We start from the raw sequence: 19,512 nt of genomic DNA, 5'->3' as shown, positions 1-19,512 counted from the left end.
TACGGGTTTGGCATCATCATCGAGGTGTTCAAGGAAGTTATGTGTGCTGACAGAATCGTCAGGTCTACAACATTTATTACTGCATGCAGACGTTAGCGCACATGTTGCAGGGCTATAGGTTTGGCATCATCATCGAGATGTCCAACGAAGTTATGTGTGCTGACAGAATCGTCAGGTCTACAACATTTATTACTGCGTGCAGACGTTAGCGCACATGCTGCAGGGCTACGAGTTTGGCATCATCATCGAGATGTCCAACGAAGTTATGTGTGCTGACAGAATCGTCAGGTCTACAACATTTATTACTGCGTGCAGACGTTAGCGCACATGCTGCAGGGCTACGAGTTTGGTATCATCATCGAGGTGTTCAACCAAGTCATGTGTGCTGACAGGATTGTCAGGTCTACAACATTTATTACTGCGTGCAGACGTTAGCGCACATGCTGCAGGGCTACGAGTTTGGCATCATCATCCAGGTGTTCAACGAAGTTATGTGTGCTGACAGGATCACCAGATCTACAACATTTATTACTGCGTGCAGACGTTAGCGCACATGTTGCAGGGCTACGGGTTTGGCATCATCATCGAGGTGATCAAAGAAGTTATGTGTGCTGACAGGATCGTTAGGTCTACAACATTTTGTTCCTACTTTGTATTATATCAAGTCGAAGTCTTCCTAGTGGAGTGATTTTGTTTGGTCTTCTTAGTTGCTGATATTTAATTACATGTTTATCACCTTTTTAGATTGAACATCACACCGCTCTCACCGGCAGAGTTCATCAACGCTATGGCGAGCCACGAAGCTCTCACTTTAGAGGTACCATCAGACGTAAAAGTGCATGGCGACTTTATCAATGAATTCATTCAAAATGTCTCCATGGAATTTGTGGGCTTTGTGGCCTAGTGGGTAGTGATCCTGGATGAAGGCGACGACGTTCCCGGGTTCAACCCACAACGCAACCCTTAATCAGCGTACTGTGGGACTTAGTAAATTTCTGTAATAATGTCCTATATTGTAATTTTTTTTATACTACGTCGGTGGCAAACAAGCATACGGCCCGCCTGATGGTAAGCAGCCTCCGTAGGCTATGTACGCCTGCAACTCCAGAGGAGTTACATGCGTGTTGCCGACCCTAAAACTCCGCACCCTCGTTGAGCTCTGGCAACCTTACTCACCGGCAGGAACACAATTTAACACTATGACTAGGGTCTAGTGTTATTTGGCTGAAGTTTTCTGTAAGGTACTTCCCCAGTTGGGCTCTGCTCTAGATCTGGAATGACATCCGCTGTGCTGTTCCCTACCACACAAAGCGAGATGACATTCACAATGCCCATACCTCTCTTTTGGACGTAGTTTAAGGACGTACCCGGGTCCAAGGACGTACCCGGATCCATTCCATTATTTAATTTCGCAGCTCATTGTACACTTGTACAGTGGCCCTTTAAAGTACAGTCATTGTCTTACAGCTGTAAATATACACCGTGTAATACGAGGAACCCGAAAGATTTTATTCACGTACTTATGAGGATAAAACGGAAAATGGCCGAATTTTTTTTTTCATACTTTTTGCATGAATTTGTACATAAAAAGTTAATGTTATGGTAAAACTGGCACTGAAAATGAATTTTTACGGTTTCTTTGGAAAACCTAGTTTTTGCAAGGGTTACTTGTCAATATTTGATTTTTTTCAATAAGGATATTTAGACTGCCCCCCATAATGGCATCATCGCCATCAAGAAGGCGTTTGCACTAAGTTACAGTTAGAAATTGTTTTTTTTTTAATTGTTGTTATTTCTGAAATTAAGTAGGCGAAATCCAGAAAAGTTAATATGATATTTTAGTATCTAAATGTGAACAGGAATACACTTAAAATCTTTCGGGTTTCTCTTGTTACACCGTGTATATAGGCAAGTTAATCTAATTTGTGGCTCCTCTACACGATAGCCCAGCGTAGCCCAGTCCAAGGGACGCATTTATGCGATAAAGGGAGCAAGAGATATTGCTATCTCACTCCACTGCATAGCTGCGTCCCTTAGACTGGTGCACGATGGGTCATAGTGTAGAGGAGTCCTTATACGGAATTACGGAAGTGACCACTGTTGCCTTAAGAGCGTTTTCACGTACGATCCGATATCGGATGTCGGATGATCCTTGGAGAAAAGCAGTCGCTAGTGTCCTATGACTTCTTTTTTGGTTTAAGGTTATCTTTTCGACAATAAACATTAAAACAATGAATAAATAAATATAAAGAAATGCCTAATAAAAAAAGAAAACGTTAAAGCATGAATCGAAATTGAAACTTCGGTCGGACACTAATCGGCAAGCACATAGACAATCAATCAACATATAAGAATAACATAGAAAGAATGAAGAAGAAGAGGCATCAGAGCCAAATGAATGCCGTGGAAATGAGAGCGTTGAGAAGTGTATGTGGTGTAAGATTACAAGATAGAATTAGGAACTTTGTCATAAGAGAGAGTGAGACTGAACGAAGATGTAGTGACAAAAATTGAGAAAGGTATGTTGAGTTGGTTTGGACAAGTTGAAAGAATGAGTGAAAGAAGGCTAACAAGGAGAGTGTATAAGGGAGAAGTAGAAGACGAGCTGAAAGGGGATGGGAAGCTGGATGGACTTCGACAGACTTTCTCTGATCAAATCGGGGAAATCCTGAAGAAAGGTCAGATCAAGAGCACCCTAAACCGGCGAGCGTGTATGAGGACTGTTATGAAAGTAAAGGAAGCGAAAGAGGTATGTCAAGATCGTAGCAAGTGGAAATTTGTGGTCTCTGCCTACCCCCTATATTGTATGTATGTAGAAAGAATAAAATGCCACTAAAATGGCCTCACCTCAGCATGTTGCTGGCTACTTCCAGCGCTGATCTTCCGATGAGACCATTAAGTGAGAAAAATCACGGAAGGCCACACGCAAATAGAAAAGAAACATAAAATAAGCCGAAATAAGTTACATCCAGTAGACACAGGAAGCGTATACAGAAAGGAGATACATTATGACGACATACATATATATATATATATATATATATATATATATTGGTGTCTAAGCAACACAACACAACCCTTATTGAGTTTACTGCGGGACTTAGTTAATTTGTGTAATAATGTCCTATAATATTTATTTATTTATACATAACACTATGGTTTCATTGACAGGACTACCAGCTGTACGAAGAGTTCTTTATCACCAACTCGCCTCTGAAGAAGCCACGGGCCGACCTGATGGACATAAACATGCGGAGAGCGGACGCTTATGAGAAGCTGAGAAAAAAGGCCGAGAAAGAGAAATAAGTTAGAAGAATAGATACCAAGACGCATGGCACACTGCATGCTATTCGCACGTCGCTCCGACGTACGAGCGGGATGTCGTTATAATACGCGCATAGTATTGTCTCACTCAAACATCGGAGACAGCGTCGAGTCGGAAGCAATACAGTTCCACATGAATCCTGTAAGGGTATAGCAATATTCTTAAAACTAACTTATGAGATAACATGCATCATGGGCATAAGCCAATTAGAAAGGGCTGGTGTATGATATATCTGTATGTCTTATTTGTGCCGATAACGTTATTCGTCAATATTATCGTTAAAAAAATCATTTACTGTGTAGTACGCTTTTTTTACTAGATAAGTTTTTAATCTTATTTATTTCATTAATTTCATTTGAGATTTTAGTATATATTTTTATGGCCATGCCAAAAGGGCCTTTGTAGATCATCTGCAGAGTAGAATTTGGTGTGGCTAGTCTAGTTTTAGGTCGTAGGTGGGCTGGTCGCAAGTATTGAGGAAAGAGATTTCCATTATTCTTTACGAATAGACACACTTCCAATATATAAATGGAGATTAGGGTCAGGATTCTTAGTTTTACGAAGTATGGTTTGCAGCTTTCGAGTTGATGAATATTTACAAGGATTCTAATACAGTGTTTTTGTAATATAAAAAGATTGTTCACACGTGGACTATTTCCCCACAGTATAATGCCGTATTGTAACCAAGAGTGAGCATAGGCGTAGTATACATTTGTGGCTGTACTGCATAAGTGTACTGACTACACTTTTTTAGATGATATAGTGCCACTTATTTTATTTATGTGATCTTTCTAGTAAAGGGCTGAGTCAATGTTGATACCCAAAAATACAGTTGAACTTATTGATTCTATTTTATTATTATTGTAATAGTAATTAATGTTTGGAAAGGTTTAAATTGTATAATTCTCGTTTTTTCGAAGTTTACTTGTAAGTTGTGTTCACTACGCCATGTTACAACTTCTTCTAATCTTCTTCCTCGCGTTGTCCCGGCATTTTGCCACGGCTCATGGGAGCCTCAGGTCCGCAACGACACAACTTCTTCTAACGTAGAGTTTAAATCGTTGTTCAGGGTTTGTTCGTTTTTGCACGATATAACAAAAGAAATATCGTCAGCAAACAAGGTGCATGGGCTATTTATTATATTGGGTAAATCATTTATGTAGATAAGAAATAAAATACATCCAAAGACACTTCCCTGGGGTATCGATTGGTTTACTTTTGTTATTTGTGATTGGACATTTTGTATTGTATCAGTGTTGTAATTGTGGCAATACACCATCCTGACCCGGACCCGACCCGAACCACCGAAAACCACCGAAAGCTGATGTGGACCCGGGTATGTCCTTAAACTACGTCCAAAAGAGAGGTATGGGCAATGTGAATGTCATCTCGCCTTGTGTGGTAGGGCACAGCACAGCAGATGTCATTCCAGATCTAGAGCAGAGCCCAACTGGGGAAGTACCTCCACCTTACAGAAAACCGCAGCCAAATAACACTTGACCCTACTCATAGTGTTGTGTTCCTGCCGGTGAGTAAGGTTGCCAGAGCTCAACGAGGGGGGTGGGGTTAGGGTCGGCAACGCGCATGTAACTCCTCTGGAGTTGCAGGTGTACATAGGCTACGGAGACTGCTTACCATCAGGCAGGCCGTATGCTTGTTTGCCACCGACGTAGTATAAAAAAAAAATCCTTCCTAATTAAAGCAAGAAATATTACTTTGCTAATCCGCGAAAAAATAACTGGAGATGTTAACGGTCTGACACCCGACATCTGACTACACAATTGTCAGTTGTCGGGTGTCAGACCGTCAACATCTCCAGCATCTCCTGAGGATGCCTCGTAGAGAGGCGAAACACGTGTCGAGTTTTGTACTTTTGGTGGTGGGTTGTTATATTTATTTGCGTATTTATTTTTGCGGTGGGAGGGTGGGAACATTAATTGCATGTAAAAATACGCAAGTAAGTATAACGGGTTAGCACTGATTGACTAACACGTTATTTTCTCGCGGATTAGCAAAGTAATATTTCTTGCTTTAATTAGCATGGATTTCCGCAAAGTAACGCCTGATTCTATTAATTACTATCCTTCCTATCGTCCAATCTGCATGACGTTACCGATTGGATCAGTTAGAAATGACCGTTTGTGGGAGTGGATTGACATCACAGTAATACTTGACGGTACAATTGAATTTCGATTCTTTTGGCTTTTGGATGGCGATTGGATCATGCCGATTGGACCGTGTATGGTGGTGAGCGATCGTCAGTTTAGTCTGGTCAAAATACAGCCCAGTATCGCGAAGTTCTTTTTTTTGTTTCATTTTCATGAGTCAAATGCCAAAAACGGCTAAAACATCATCGTCTGTTGCCGGTGACGCCATGGCTTCAACTGAACGTCGCTGCCGATTGGACAATTTAAATTGATCGTGTGTGGTGTATACAGACGAACTGCACATTGGATCAAGCCAGCGTCATGCCGATTGGACGATAGGAAGCATGATGTATGGCCACCATAAGTTTCCTTTTGGGGCTTAGTAAGGCAGCGTTGCTGGCCTTCTCTTTTTAGGGATCCGTAGTCAAAGCTGAAGCGCTGGTGGCCTACCGGTAAGAGCGTGCGACTTGCAATCCGGAGGTCACGGGTTCAAACCCCGATTCGTACGGTCACGTCTGAAAATATCGATACGAAAAAAGTAACAAATAATATGTATACACCACTTTATTGCCCATATATTAAGGTAGTGTATACATATTTTTGGCACATTTTTCTCTTTCCCATACTTTAAATGTGTGCGATATGAGTATTATCTTTTTATGTACAAATACATTCAAAAATTTGGAAAAATTCTTCGTGTTATAACGTGTATAGTATATATCGATAGGTAAGCTTATTGCATACCTAATTATAGGCAAGCACCACTTGTGTAAACTTACAGTTAAATCAAACATTAAGAAATTAAATATGAAACGGAAATACGTTGTAGTTCTACGGTTTCAGCGCCACAAAGCCGCTTTTGATGGCGCCACTCTTTGATATTTAACAAACTTAACACATATCAGTGAAAGAATAAGGATGAAATTCAAATGGCGTTCTAAAAGTTTTAATCATGTGTCGAAAGATGGCAGTAAATTAACGCGGCTACAAAGTTTTCTTTGACAAGCCAAAATAAAATCATAAATCTTGTCGTTATCGGCTTAAAATATCAACCTTTTCTTTGGTTTAGTCAAAGAGGATTTAGAAGACTAAGAATTGCCGCGACATATTGTCGCGTAGCAGTACTGAGAGTTCTACTACTTACTTGACGATAGATGTAGACTACGAAATAACAGTATTTTTGGTAACAAAACCGTTGTATAGAGTGAGCATTCTTGGTCTTCTTAGTTCTCTTTGGTTTAAATAAATAAATAAATATTATAGGACATTATTACACAAATTGAGTAAGTTCCACAGTAAGCTCAATAAGGCTTGTGTTGAGGGTACTTAGACAACGATATAAATAATATATAAATATATATAAATACTTAAATACATAGAAAACACCCACGACTCAGGAACAAATATCCATGCTCATCACATGAATAAATGCCCTTACCAGGATTTGAACCCGGGACAATCGGCTTCGTAGGCGGGGTCACTACCCACTAGGTCAAACTGGTCGTCAACTGTCGTCTGGTTGTCAACAACTGACTACGCCGTGCAGTTTATTTGACGGTAGCGTCCAACCTGCTGAGCTAATAAAGCCGAATGACGTGTCAATCGTTTCGCCTTAATACGTGCGAATCTGTGTGAAATCACCTTTTCATGCAAACTTAGTCCTCATTTTCCTCTTTGGATATTCACATTATTGAAAATATTTTGACATAATTTGCTGTATATCAACCACAGCTATGCCCTTACGTTAGATTTTTTTCGAATTTTTAATTATTATAAGAGTTCGGAGCATGTTTCAAATTGTACGATTTTTTTAAATACGTCGGAGGCAAACAAGCATACGCCCCGCCTAATGGTAAGCAGTCTCCGTAGCCTATGTACGCCTGCAACTCCAGAGGAGTTACATGCGCGTCGCCGACCCTAACCCCCCCTTGAGCTCTGGCAACCTTACTCACCGGCAGGAACACAACACTATGAGTAGGGTCAAGTGTTATTTGGCTACGGTTTTCTGTAAGGTGGAGGTACTTGCCCAGTTGGGCTCTGCTCTAGATCTGGAATGACATCCGCTGCGCTGTGCCCTACTACACAAAGCGAGATGACATTCACAATGCCCATACCTCTCTTTGGACGTAGTTTAAGGACGTACCCGGGTCCAAATGTTTGAAATATGTTTTTTTGTTCCAATAATAACGTTTTTGTATGATTTTTTACAGTTAGAATTCTCCTCGCGTTGGTGTGGTAAAAAATGTTGTGTTTTACTCGCTGGTAAAAGTTTAACCCTTAAAACCCTTGCAAAGCTTAAAATTCCACTTTTCGAACCTTTACGCGCCTGGTTCAATATTGGAATCTTTCGCTTGCTCGGGTATCAATATTGGCACGTGCGGTTAAACAACAACATTGGCCCTTGTAAAACAAATAACTATTTAGTTTTCGCTTCATCCAGTTAATGTTGCAAGAAATTGCATAGTTTGCACATTCGCGATATAGGTAGTCACGTAAAGACAATTTGAATAATGTTTTACTAACAATATTCTTTAGCGCATTGTTTCGGTGCGAGCGACTGGGCACGTATATTTTTTTTATTACATACGTTTCAATGGTCGCGCCGCGTTCTCACGCCTCGCGAAATTGTGAAAAAAAAAGGTTGTTTTCTGTGTTTTGCGTTATTAATAGTTTGTGATATTATTAAACAGTCCTTGTGAAAACATCTTTTTTGTATGTGTGTAGTGGTCTAAAATCGTAGAGCAGGAAAAGTAATCTTTTTGCATTTTTATCGATGATTTCAACTAAAACTTTGCTCAGGATTCTTAAGAGGGAAGAATAGCTTAACGATTCTAACCGAACGTATTTTAATGAAACGTAATTTTTGATGAAATTTCCTTTTCGGGAGAAAACGGTTTCCACTAAATCTTAAAACAAACTACTTTGATTTTGATGTTAATCAGTTCAGAATATGTTGAGGCGAGCCTATTTCGTGGTAAAAAATTTCAATATGTTTTAGACTTTTTTTTGTAATATATCTACTTCTGTATGTAATTTAAGTTTTACCACGAAATAAATGATTTATGATATGATATGAAGTAATATATTCTAGGTTTATAGGTTTAACTTTTTTTAAATGATATATTTTTTATGAAACACACGTATAAAACGTGATTAAAACTTGGTTGGTTTAAGCCGTTTGTTTTTTAAAAACTATGTATTTTTACCGTATTACCGTTATTTAGGATCGCAAAGCTATTATTCCCTCTTAAGCACATACCATTCATCGTTTTTTGGCTAATATTTCATACGTGTATTTTCAAAATAACTTATTTTTGTATGGAAACCGTACAAAAATAAGCCCTTTGTGAAGATACTCCTCATATGTATAATACTAAAGTAGCGGGGTCAAAATTATATAAGACTATACATCGTGTTTTTTTTTTATTCCATAACGTTAACGGTATGGGAAAATACGTTTATGGAAATTAAATTTTGATGACCAGTCTGGCCTAGTGGGTAGTGACTAGTGTGCTATGAAGCCGATGGTCCTGGGTTCGAATCCCGGTAAGGGCATTTATTTGTGTGATGAATACCAGTGTAGGCCAAACGTTAATTAGAATTGAAAATATTGAAAATTAACCATTACTAATTGAACTGCAAACTGTAACCTTCCGTTGCGGTTTACGGCTAACGTTTTGATTTTTGCCGCGCAATATACAGTTTCTTAATTTTTTTATATTTTTATTTAATAAGCAAGCAGGCGGTACACTGAAAAAAATAGATAGCCGAACTGGTTTTGTAACTTTACTAAATAACTAAACTACGGTTATAAGAAAATAAACTTTGCATAAATTTACAAACTTATTTTGTAGTGTATACCCAGTACCTGAACACTGATAGCCAAACACGGTTTTGTAACATATAACACATAGTTCGCAAGTCCCAATTTTTGTGTAAACAGTAACCAAAATTTTGTTACAGTTATGCAAACATTTCTTTCAGAGTAATGACAACTGATATGACCTGTATCCAGTATTCATAAAGATAGTTATCATGAAGGAGTAGTAGATATAATATGCTTGTCTAATTTATTTTGAATCTGGTTCACATTTTGTGCTGAAACCAAATCTTCTGGGAGTTTGTTCCAAGCCCTCACAACTCGATTGCTGAAAAATTCGCTTTCCCCTACCTTGTGTAGGCATGTAACACGAACAGGGAAATTTAAATACTTAAATACTTGTAATAAAAGATTACAAACAGACAAAGACATGCGGTCTTATTGTTTTATTCGTATTCAAATTTATATGAATCATTTGCTTCAGTCATTACGTCCTGGCCAATAACGTGTTAAGTGGTTAAGGAAAATGTATCATGAAGCTTCGTAAGCGTCAGTTGCCGCTCCGGTGGCGGATTGTGGAAAGGAAGCTAGTCAAACACGCAGAAATTCAATTAAGCATTGAACTATTCAGTTTATTGATTTATTTTAATATTTTCAACAGGTAAACTTACACAATGATGGCCAACAGGGAGACTGGAATAGTAAATGAAGCATTGGAAATTCAAGAAGATGACAACATTAATATTAACTATAACAACAATATAGCTGATTGTGTGGATGAAAATAATGCTGAACTTGAGAATATAAGTGATAATAACGATAAACTAAATGATAAAATCCTTGATGATGAAGAAAAGTTACAAATTGAGGAAAACGTCAATAATAAACGGACCGTCAATGACGACAATTACAGCGCAGAAAGTAGTAATATAAATGCAGAAAATGTAAGAAGTTTTAATGATAATGGGAGTGATGAAAATTATTTTGAAATAGACGATGGTAACTTAAGAAAATTGAAGAAGTTTTCTGGTGTTTTTATAAGTTTACGTAAGAAAACTAAGAAAAAAGTGTGGAACAGACGATCGTTTCGAGAATACAATCTGGAAAACGAAAGCATGTGAGTGATTTTTAAGTTTTTTCACTTAAACAGTGTAATTTAATTTTTATTTCAAGAAACTGAAAACTATAGACAAAACATCGAATAATACTGACATTATACAGTTTAAAATGAATTTATTTTTTATTCAATCGCTTGTTACATAAATAATCGTTAACCGTGAAGCGTGCGTTATGGATAATTTACATACTAAGTGGATTGTTTTTAAAGTGGTAATTTATTATGGTACTGGCAAATTAAACAACAAATAACAATAAATATCAATTGTTAACTTCACATTTTTTTAAGTATAGTATCATTTTATGACTTGATTTTAATATAAGGTACTTCTTTATTTATTAAACTAACAACAAGTAATAAAAACAACAAACAATAAAAGTATTATGCCTTAAAGTAAAAATTTACAAACCAAAATAAAATATATTTTACTAAATATTTTCCAGCTGTGTTCAATAATTCAAGGTAGTTTCAACCGACTTCAAGATTTCAAAAGAGGAGGTTATCAATTTGGTTGTATGTTTTTTTTTTAAATGTTTGTTACTCCATAACTCCGTCATTTCTGAACCGATTTTGAAAATTATTTTTTTGTAAGTATGTATATATACAGGGCGGAAAAATCGAATGCCACATGGATGGCAACTACCTTAAATATTGTAAATAGCACATTTTGTGTAAGGGAGACTTTCCTTTGTTTTTAAAAACAATAAATACTGCATTTAAGGATTTATGAAAAATCGCTTGCCTCAGTCGGGACTCGAACCGGTCAAATGTGACAAAAAATAATGTGCTGTATTTTATGATGCAGATTGAAAGGGTTACTGATAAGGTTCATTTTTCTCTAAATAACAAATACAATCAGAATAACGGAAGGCCATGAAAATTAACAATTACCTTTGAAATTTGATTTCACCCGTCACGTGAATTAAGACGTAATCCTTGGAATACAAGGAAAATAAAGACGTTTAAATGACATGATAATGATGAGCTACACTTATGTTTACTTATCACTTTAGTTGCGATTACTAATGCCACTTTAGTAACCTACCTACTTCCTTTGATAGGAAAATTGCATCAATTATTCTCTAGTCATCATAGTAGCTAGGATAGATAAATTTTTAAAAATGGAACATTTTAACGAACCGTTTTTGTTTTTTAAGTGCAATCTTTTTAATTTTAAACAAATAATGCCCGACTTGTTGAACGCATTCTTTTCTTTTTTTTCGAATTGTGTTTATTCCATTTTCAAATATTAGAGCTACTATTTTACGTAGATAAATTGAAATTGTGACTTGCAAGTGCTTTTACATTATTTGACGGGTTCGAGTCCCGACTGAGGCAAGCGATTTTTCATAAATCCTTAAATGCAGTATTTATTGTTTTTAAAAACAAAGGAAAGTCTCCCTTACACAAAATGTGCTATTTACAATATTTAAGGTAGTTGCCATCCATGTGGCATTCGATTTTTCCGCCCTGTATATACAGATTGGTCCCGTTTTTGTCAAAACTCAGTTCTGATGATGGGATCCATGAGGAATCGAGGGAACTCTTCAAATTTGAAAGGCATACATATAGTGATTTTTGTATTTTCTGTAACAAATCAACCATTAACATTTAAAAAAGTGACATTTGATGAAGTGGAACTGCTGATCATGATCAGAATGGAACTCTTCAACGACGCATAGTACACGTTTGGCGATTTCTCCTCTTCGCTGTGTTTGTTAAGTAAATTAAATTTTCAAGGCAAATTTTTGTCAGGTTCGAGTCCTGACGATGGGGTCCATGAGGAATCCAGTGAACTCTTCAAATATGAAAGGCATACATATAGTGATTTTTGTATTTTCTTGAACAAATCAAGCATTTACATTTAAAAAAGTGACATTTGATGAAGTGGAACTGCTGATGATGATCAGAATGGTACTCTTCAACGACGCATAGTACACGTTACCAGTCAACCATAGGGCAAATCTGAAATGTGTCAAGGTGGGTGCAGTGGCAAAAAAAACATGTTACCTCCTTTTCTACATAATTAGGCGAGTCACCGTCTGCCAGAAATAAAAGTGTAAACCATTTTACTAAACAGGCGACCGGTTTTATATCCCATAGCCCAGCATTTAGTCAATCGCTTTCACCCAGGGATTTAAGATTCCATCAACTCTCAATAGTCCTTAGTGAGTCCTTACACCCTGGCGGGTGCTGCCTCTGCGTGCGTCCCATGACACGGGCAAGGGCAGCATCCGCCCATTACAATAAATTAAAGTGTCAAAAGGGCTTCTACGTGTTGGATCCGCGCACGCCTCCCAAATGTCCGGTAAAGATATAGGTAGATGTAGAAACAGGCGGGCTGTTGATCGCTCCTTGCTTGCATTCAGCCTGCTCAGCCTACTTACCGGCAGGAACACAACACTATGAGTAGGGTCTAGTGTTATTTGGCTGCGGTTTTCTGTAAGGTTGAGGTCTGAGGAGTACCTCCAAAAAAGAGGAAGTATCTCCAGTTGTGCTCTGCTCTAGATCTGGAATTACATCCACTGGCTGTGCCCTACCACACAAAGCGAGATGACATTCACAATGCCCTTACCTCTCTTTTGGACGTAGTTTAAGGACGTACCCGGGTCCGAAACTGTGATGGTATTGGGATTATTAAATATACCATGCTTTAAATAAATAAAATAAAAAGCATTTATTTCGGACAATATCCATAACACACAAAACAACAAACAATCAAAATATTTACATTAAATTAACATTATTCATTACATTAAATCAAAATTTTCAATTAAATTACATTAAAATTATCAAATAAATTAAATTAAAATTATCAATCACATTATATTAAACTAATTATTTGTCGTAGTTGGCATGTTTAGATGATTAAGTGAGAAATTAGATGTAATTAAGAATTGTATTACATTCTTAGGCAAACCAAAAATTTGAAACTTTCTATCCTTTTTCCATTTTGTTGTTTATTTTAACTTGCTGTTTTTGTTCGTCTATCCAATTAAAATTTATTACGTTTCCGTGATGAGGTAATCTTTCTTAATTATTGACACGTTTGTGAAACTATGTTGCCAATGCATCTCAAACGCAATTCCCTGGAGTTGGAGCTGCAGGTTACTGTCCCGGCGGCTTGCCCACATTATAGATATGCGGCTTGGCACAAACGAGTGTTTGAGAAAATTAAACATCGATAAATCTGTTATCGATAAGTCAGTCATAAATTAATAAATAAAAGATCTTCTACTTGCTGTAAATTACCGAGAAATTTCAAGACTGCAAATCAATTACAAATCAGTACATACTTTTTCTATGACAAATAGTTAGTACTTAATAATTAACGTAAACTATATTATAGTGCCAAAAATAATAGAAAACTATCAAAGAAGATATCGAACGTGTTTTGTATTCCGCGGTAGCTATATTCTTATACAATATTAAAAAAAATATCTGTAACGTCAAGGTAACATTGATAACAGACATTTCGATATTTTCTTTTGTCAATCACTTTATTTTGCCACAAACACTTCTATGTCTGGTCGTCAGAGAGCAGCACTATCACATATTCTACTAACTTATTTATATATTTTATTTAAAAATTTGATTCAGGCAACAAGGCCCATATTACAAACACCTTATAGACTAACATCTTCTTCTTTTATTTAAGAGCAGGGCTCTTGTCGGTGCAGCTTGATGAAGTTGTCTCCACCTTGGTCGATCCGATGCCAGCCCTTTAGTGTCCTGGTACGACACGGCTCCTACATGCTCCTTTACTTGGTTCATATAACTTTTTCTTTGTCTTCTCCTCTCCTTCCAATAATTTTCCCCTCTATAATGTATCTGATGAAGTGGTCGTGTCGTAGCAGGTGGCCGATCATTTTTCCCCTTCTATTTTTAACAATGCTCATTAAGCTTCTCTTTTCCTTCACTCGTTTTAGAACGGCTTCATTGGTAACACATAAAAAAATTATAAAATAAAAATAAACACTGACTTTTGTATGAGTTCTAAATTTCATGCTACCTAAAGGTTGTCTGGAAGCGATCGCTTTTTAGCGATAAGACCGCCTGTTGTTACCTGGATCTATTTTCCTTTAAAATTCATTTGTCGTTTTACATGTATGTAAAGTGTATAATTGTTGGTGCAATAAAGAATATTTACTTACTTACTTACTATTTAGGCGACAAAACGGTGTGGATCCGTGGAATCGGCTGCTCTTGTGTCGGATTCGGCACTGTGCCCCGGAACCTCCGAAACACGACTTATACATACAGAATGTTTATTTAGTCACCCGCAATAATTTACAGGATGAATATATACGTTATACTGAGCAAAAAAAGAAAAAGAAAAAAAAAGGTGCTAAATAAACACAAGTGCTGCGATATACACGCATCAGCTCCAAGAGCTGCTAGTGTATCAAATAAAATAATAATAAATAATAATAATAATAAGATAGAAGAGTCTCGACCAACACCTTGAGAGACTCTCGCTAGGTGGTTGGATCAAGGGTCAGATGCAGAAGGCGGTGATCTTGGACACGGCGCGGATAGTCCGCCGGTTCCTCTCTCTGCGGCCCTGACTACCGGCAGCTTGGGCCCTGCCCCGCTGCTGGCGGCACACTAGGTTAGGTTTTTTATAATGTGTTTATATCTTTTGTATTGTTTTGTAAGTGTTTTTATATTTTACTTTTATATACATATTGTAAAAAGCCTAATCTGAGAGAAAAAGATAAATAAAGGATATAATAATAAAATTGTACTATGGGACCAAACCTGAAATAGCGAAAAAAGTTGGCTGTTTCGTACATTTTAGCTGTCTGACCGTGACATTTTCTATGGGAGAGTACATTTTTTTCGCGATTTCCAGATTAGTCCCATAGTAAAAGTAGCTCAATATGACCTAAATACAGCCCGTAAATTATTGCAGGTAACTAAATAAACACCCCGCACGTATTATGCCTTAAACAGTTTTTAGAGAAGTTTTCGCTATGATATTGATGCAATCTGCCTTTTTATCGCTCGAATGTCCTGGAGTGATAGACAAATAACGAAACTTCACTCAGTATGTGCTAGAGACGCCCCTTACGCAGAGTTTTGCGTAAAATCGTTTCCCTACAGAACAGTACCCCTAGTGTAAATATTTTCAACAGCGAAACGTGACGTACGCGTTTGCGTTAAGTGTCATTTTGTATGAGATTTTTGGCTTTCCAAAACGTCCCGCTTGGCGCGCTGTTCAAAAACCCATACAAAATGAGACTTAACGCAAACGCGTACGTCACGTTTCGCTATCGACTAAATTTACACTAGGGGTACAGAAGGACATCTTTAAGTTCGACATCCTTTAGTTCGGTCTCTTTTAATGTATTATCATTCTTGAATGCCCAGGGGTGGCAGAATACTGGGCACAATACCTCGGTTCCCCGGGGTCTCTCCCAGAAGTCGTCGGCAACATCAAGGGTCTGCTAGGCTTCCTGGTAGAGTTGGGTTGGCAGGAGTAGTGCCGTCAACCCACCATCACGCAAAATAGGCGCGAATTGCGACGTCTAGTTGCGGAAACCAAGCCCGCGAATACCAATACCAATACATTATATTCTGCTAGTAAGTGAAAGTTAGTCTCCTCCTTACCACAGTGTGGACAGGAGGCGTCTCTATTTTTTCCAATATTTTTATTTCCTATGGAAACTCCAAATAGGGAACCATATATAATTAAGAAGTTATGCCACTATAAAATCATCATGAAATTGTTTTAATGGGCCATATTTTGGAAGTTACTTTTAGGTGACTTATAGTGCGGTGCAAAAGTGTACCATTAAAAATAGCCATAGAAAGTGTCTGTTAGTTCAATGTTAAAGACGACTGTTATTCTGCCATAACTAGAAAACTGTGTTCACGATTTAAACAGTTGATACCTCATTTTAGAGAGGCAAAATTTCTTAATTATGTATGGTTCCCTATTTGGAGTTTTTATAGGAGGAATTAGAAATATTGGAAAAAATAAAAGTGTGTTTTTTTTCTACTTTTCCATTCGAAATAACAAAATAACCGTAAATGCCAAGTACATCATATGTTAGGCCGATTTGTAGGAAATTTCAATGGGAGTAAAACTTTAACAAAACTTATCAAGCGGACGTAAAAAGAGTGCTTATAGCCTTAAAAATATTCGAACATCTATGAATGTAAATATTTTTATGGCTGTAAGTACTATACTATTCCTATCCCTATGGACATGAATATTTTTAGGGCTGTATGCACTATTTTATGTCCGCTTAACAAGCAATGCCGGATTTAGAGGTCTGGAGGCCTCGGGCAATAAAGGAGTGGAGGCCCCCTGGCCCCAAATTTTTTCCAAATAAAATGGTAAATTTACCGAATTCTCTATTGTGGGGGGGGCCCTCTTTTGTGGAGGCCCGGGGCAGTAGCCCCGGTTGCCCTCCCCTAAATCCGGCCCTGTTAACAAGTTTTGTTAAAGTTTTACTCCCATAGTTCCGATTACTGGTTATGTATTAATCATATGTGCTCCTCCCCTTGATCGACATCAACCTCTCCATATTCTACTAATATGCTACTATTGGACAGTTTTGCTCCTTAGTGTAGGTATCAATGCTCAAGGATATATGCACCGTATGTGTTTGTTTGTTAGTAAACGTCATTCTTCGCATATGTATTTATAATTAAACCGTTTACGATCTATAAACGTTTTTATGATAAGTAGCTACTTATAATAGAAACTACGATCGATTTATGATGTTGTTTTATTGTACAGACACGTCTGATAATATTTGTACGAAATATGTGCCAAAATATGGGCAATACAGTCGTGTATACATATTTTGGACACTTTTTTCGTATCAATATTTTCAGACGTGACCATACAAGAAACAATAACGCTACTGACTAGAGCTCAAATTAATCGGCCAAGTGCATGTCTGGTGATGCTCAGTGTAGTGTTCCGTAGTTACGCATCCGTCATAGTAGTAGTTACCGGACATAACCCAAAGGTTATGGCGCCATAGTTCGAAACGATGCCGCCATACCTTTGGCCTTTGATCTATTAGATGGCGCCACTTTTTAATATTTAACAAACTTAACACATATCAGTGAAAGGATAAGGATCGAAGAATTTAATCATTAAAGTTTCTACCATCGAAAAATGGCAGTGACTTTACTGTGGCCACAAAGTTTTTTTTGACAATCCACCTCTATTTCAAATAATCTTTGGTTTGGGTCAAATCATCTGTGTCAAACAATCTCTCGCTTGATGCAGAGATCGATATTCGTACTGGCAAAGCAGCGACCATGTTCGGGAGGCTACGTTCAAGGGTGTGGTGTAACAAACATCTCACTGTTAGAACCAAGATGATAGTATACCAGACTTGCGTTCCAAGTATACTCTTGTACGGAGCAGAAACCTGGACGACGTATGCAAAACAGGAGCGACGGCTCAACACTTTTCACATGCGCTGTCTACGCAACATTTTAGGCATAACTTGGCAGGACAAAGTGACAAATCAAAGGGTTCTTGGAAAAACGCAGCTGCTCAGTCTTGCCGCTCTTCTCAAACAGAGACGCTTGCGGTGGTTGGGGCATGTGCACCGGATGGAACCCTCTAGAATACCTCGTCGTGTCTTATTTGGTGCAGTTGCATATGCTAAAAGGAACGTTGGAAGGCCGATGCTGCGCTTTCAAGACTCTGTTAAGCGAGACATTGTCAGCATTTGAAATCGACCACCATGACTGGGAAAATTTAGCTGAAGACCGTGATGGATGGCGCAAGCGTGTTGTGGAGGGGAGAAGGCTATGCGACTAAGCCTGGTTTAATACATTCGATATCAGGTGTCGCAGAAAGCCAATCGAGACTGGAACCTCACGTGGCATGAGGTTTCTCTGCCAAAAATGTGGGAGGTCGTGCCTCTCATGCATCGGCCTTTTTTTTTATACTACGTCGGTGGCAAGCAAGCATACGGCCTGCCTGATGGTAAGCAGTCTCCGTAGCCTATGTACACCTGCAACTCCAGAGGAGTTACATGCGCGTTGCCGACCCTAACCCCACCCCCCTCGTTGAGCTCTGGCAACCTTACTCACCGGCAGGAATACAACACTATGAGTAGGGTCAAGTGTTATTTGGCTGCGGTTTTCTGTATGGTGGAGGTACTTCCCCAGTTGGGCTCTGCTCTAGATCTGGAATGACATCTGCTGTGCTGTGCCCTACCACACAAGGCGAGATGACATTCACATTGCCCATACCTCTCTTAAACCTTCACAGTCACCAAACCCGTTGTCTAAACAACAATGCTTAAATCATCTGCAATAGACGCAAAGGCCTGTGATGATGATGACATGAATGTATGCGGCCCCCATAGGCGTAGGCAGGTACATTAGGGGGCAGCTGCCCCATCGCCTCCCCAGGCCTCCGGCGATGTCCCCCTAGTTCACTGGCTGGCTACGCCCTGACTCGCCACATCCTTTTAACATGAAATACTATTACTTATTATATGATTGCCGCAAACATTTTTCTAGTAAGTTTGCTCACAAGAAAATCGCAGGCTTTAGTCTTATTAAGTTACATAAAATTCTGCACCTAATTTAAGAGTTCGCAGCAAGCTCGGCCGAATTTCACCTTCTCATATAAACGGGGGTTCGTTTTCATTTTAAAACTACGTTTTGGGTTGAAATGAAACGTTGCACATGCAATGAGGATGCCTGTATTAATTTTATATAGCTTTCAGTGGCGGCGCGTCACAAACATTCGTAGGGAACCCGGAGCTAATTTTGCTTTCCTTTTCTCCATGGACCGATCGTGAAAGTACTCAACGGGCTGAAGTTTAGACAAGCCGGTGGGAATCGAGTTCTTTGAACGATCCGCCACTGATAGCTTTTAAGCTAAGCATAAGAATAAGAAACCATTTAATGCCACACAATAAAAAAACAGATAGGTCACAGAATACAATGTTTAACTTAAAAAATTGGCATGCGCGGCAAAAGGAAGGGGCTCAGCATACGCTGCGTCAGCCATTGCATTACAAATTGACTGCGCAGCGCTAATTTTCAGTCCGTCTCCTTCACTGAACCACATTGATATGACATGCGGGCTAATGGATTAGCTAATAACTAGTTT

General features: G+C 38.4%; 1 protein-coding gene across 1 annotated transcript in view; it reads left to right on the top strand.

Moving 5' to 3' along the window:
- The first annotated feature begins 8,950 nt into the window (after window positions 1–8,950).
- Window positions 8,951–19,512, top strand: part of LOC133533686 (P protein-like) — a 97,210-nt gene continuing 86,648 nt past the window's right edge. Inside the window, exon 1 of the mRNA XM_061872713.1 lies at window positions 8,951–10,409. Coding sequence (XP_061728697.1) covers window positions 9,967–10,409 — 443 coding nt within the window. The 5' untranslated portion in view covers window positions 8,951–9,966. The remainder of the gene's footprint in view (window positions 10,410–19,512) is intronic.

This window comes from Cydia pomonella, unplaced genomic scaffold (assembly GCF_033807575.1).
Source record: "Cydia pomonella isolate Wapato2018A unplaced genomic scaffold, ilCydPomo1 PGA_scaffold_199, whole genome shotgun sequence".
Taxonomy (NCBI): domain Eukaryota; kingdom Metazoa; phylum Arthropoda; class Insecta; order Lepidoptera; family Tortricidae; genus Cydia; species Cydia pomonella.
This window is presented reverse-complemented; position numbering and strand designations above follow the sequence as displayed.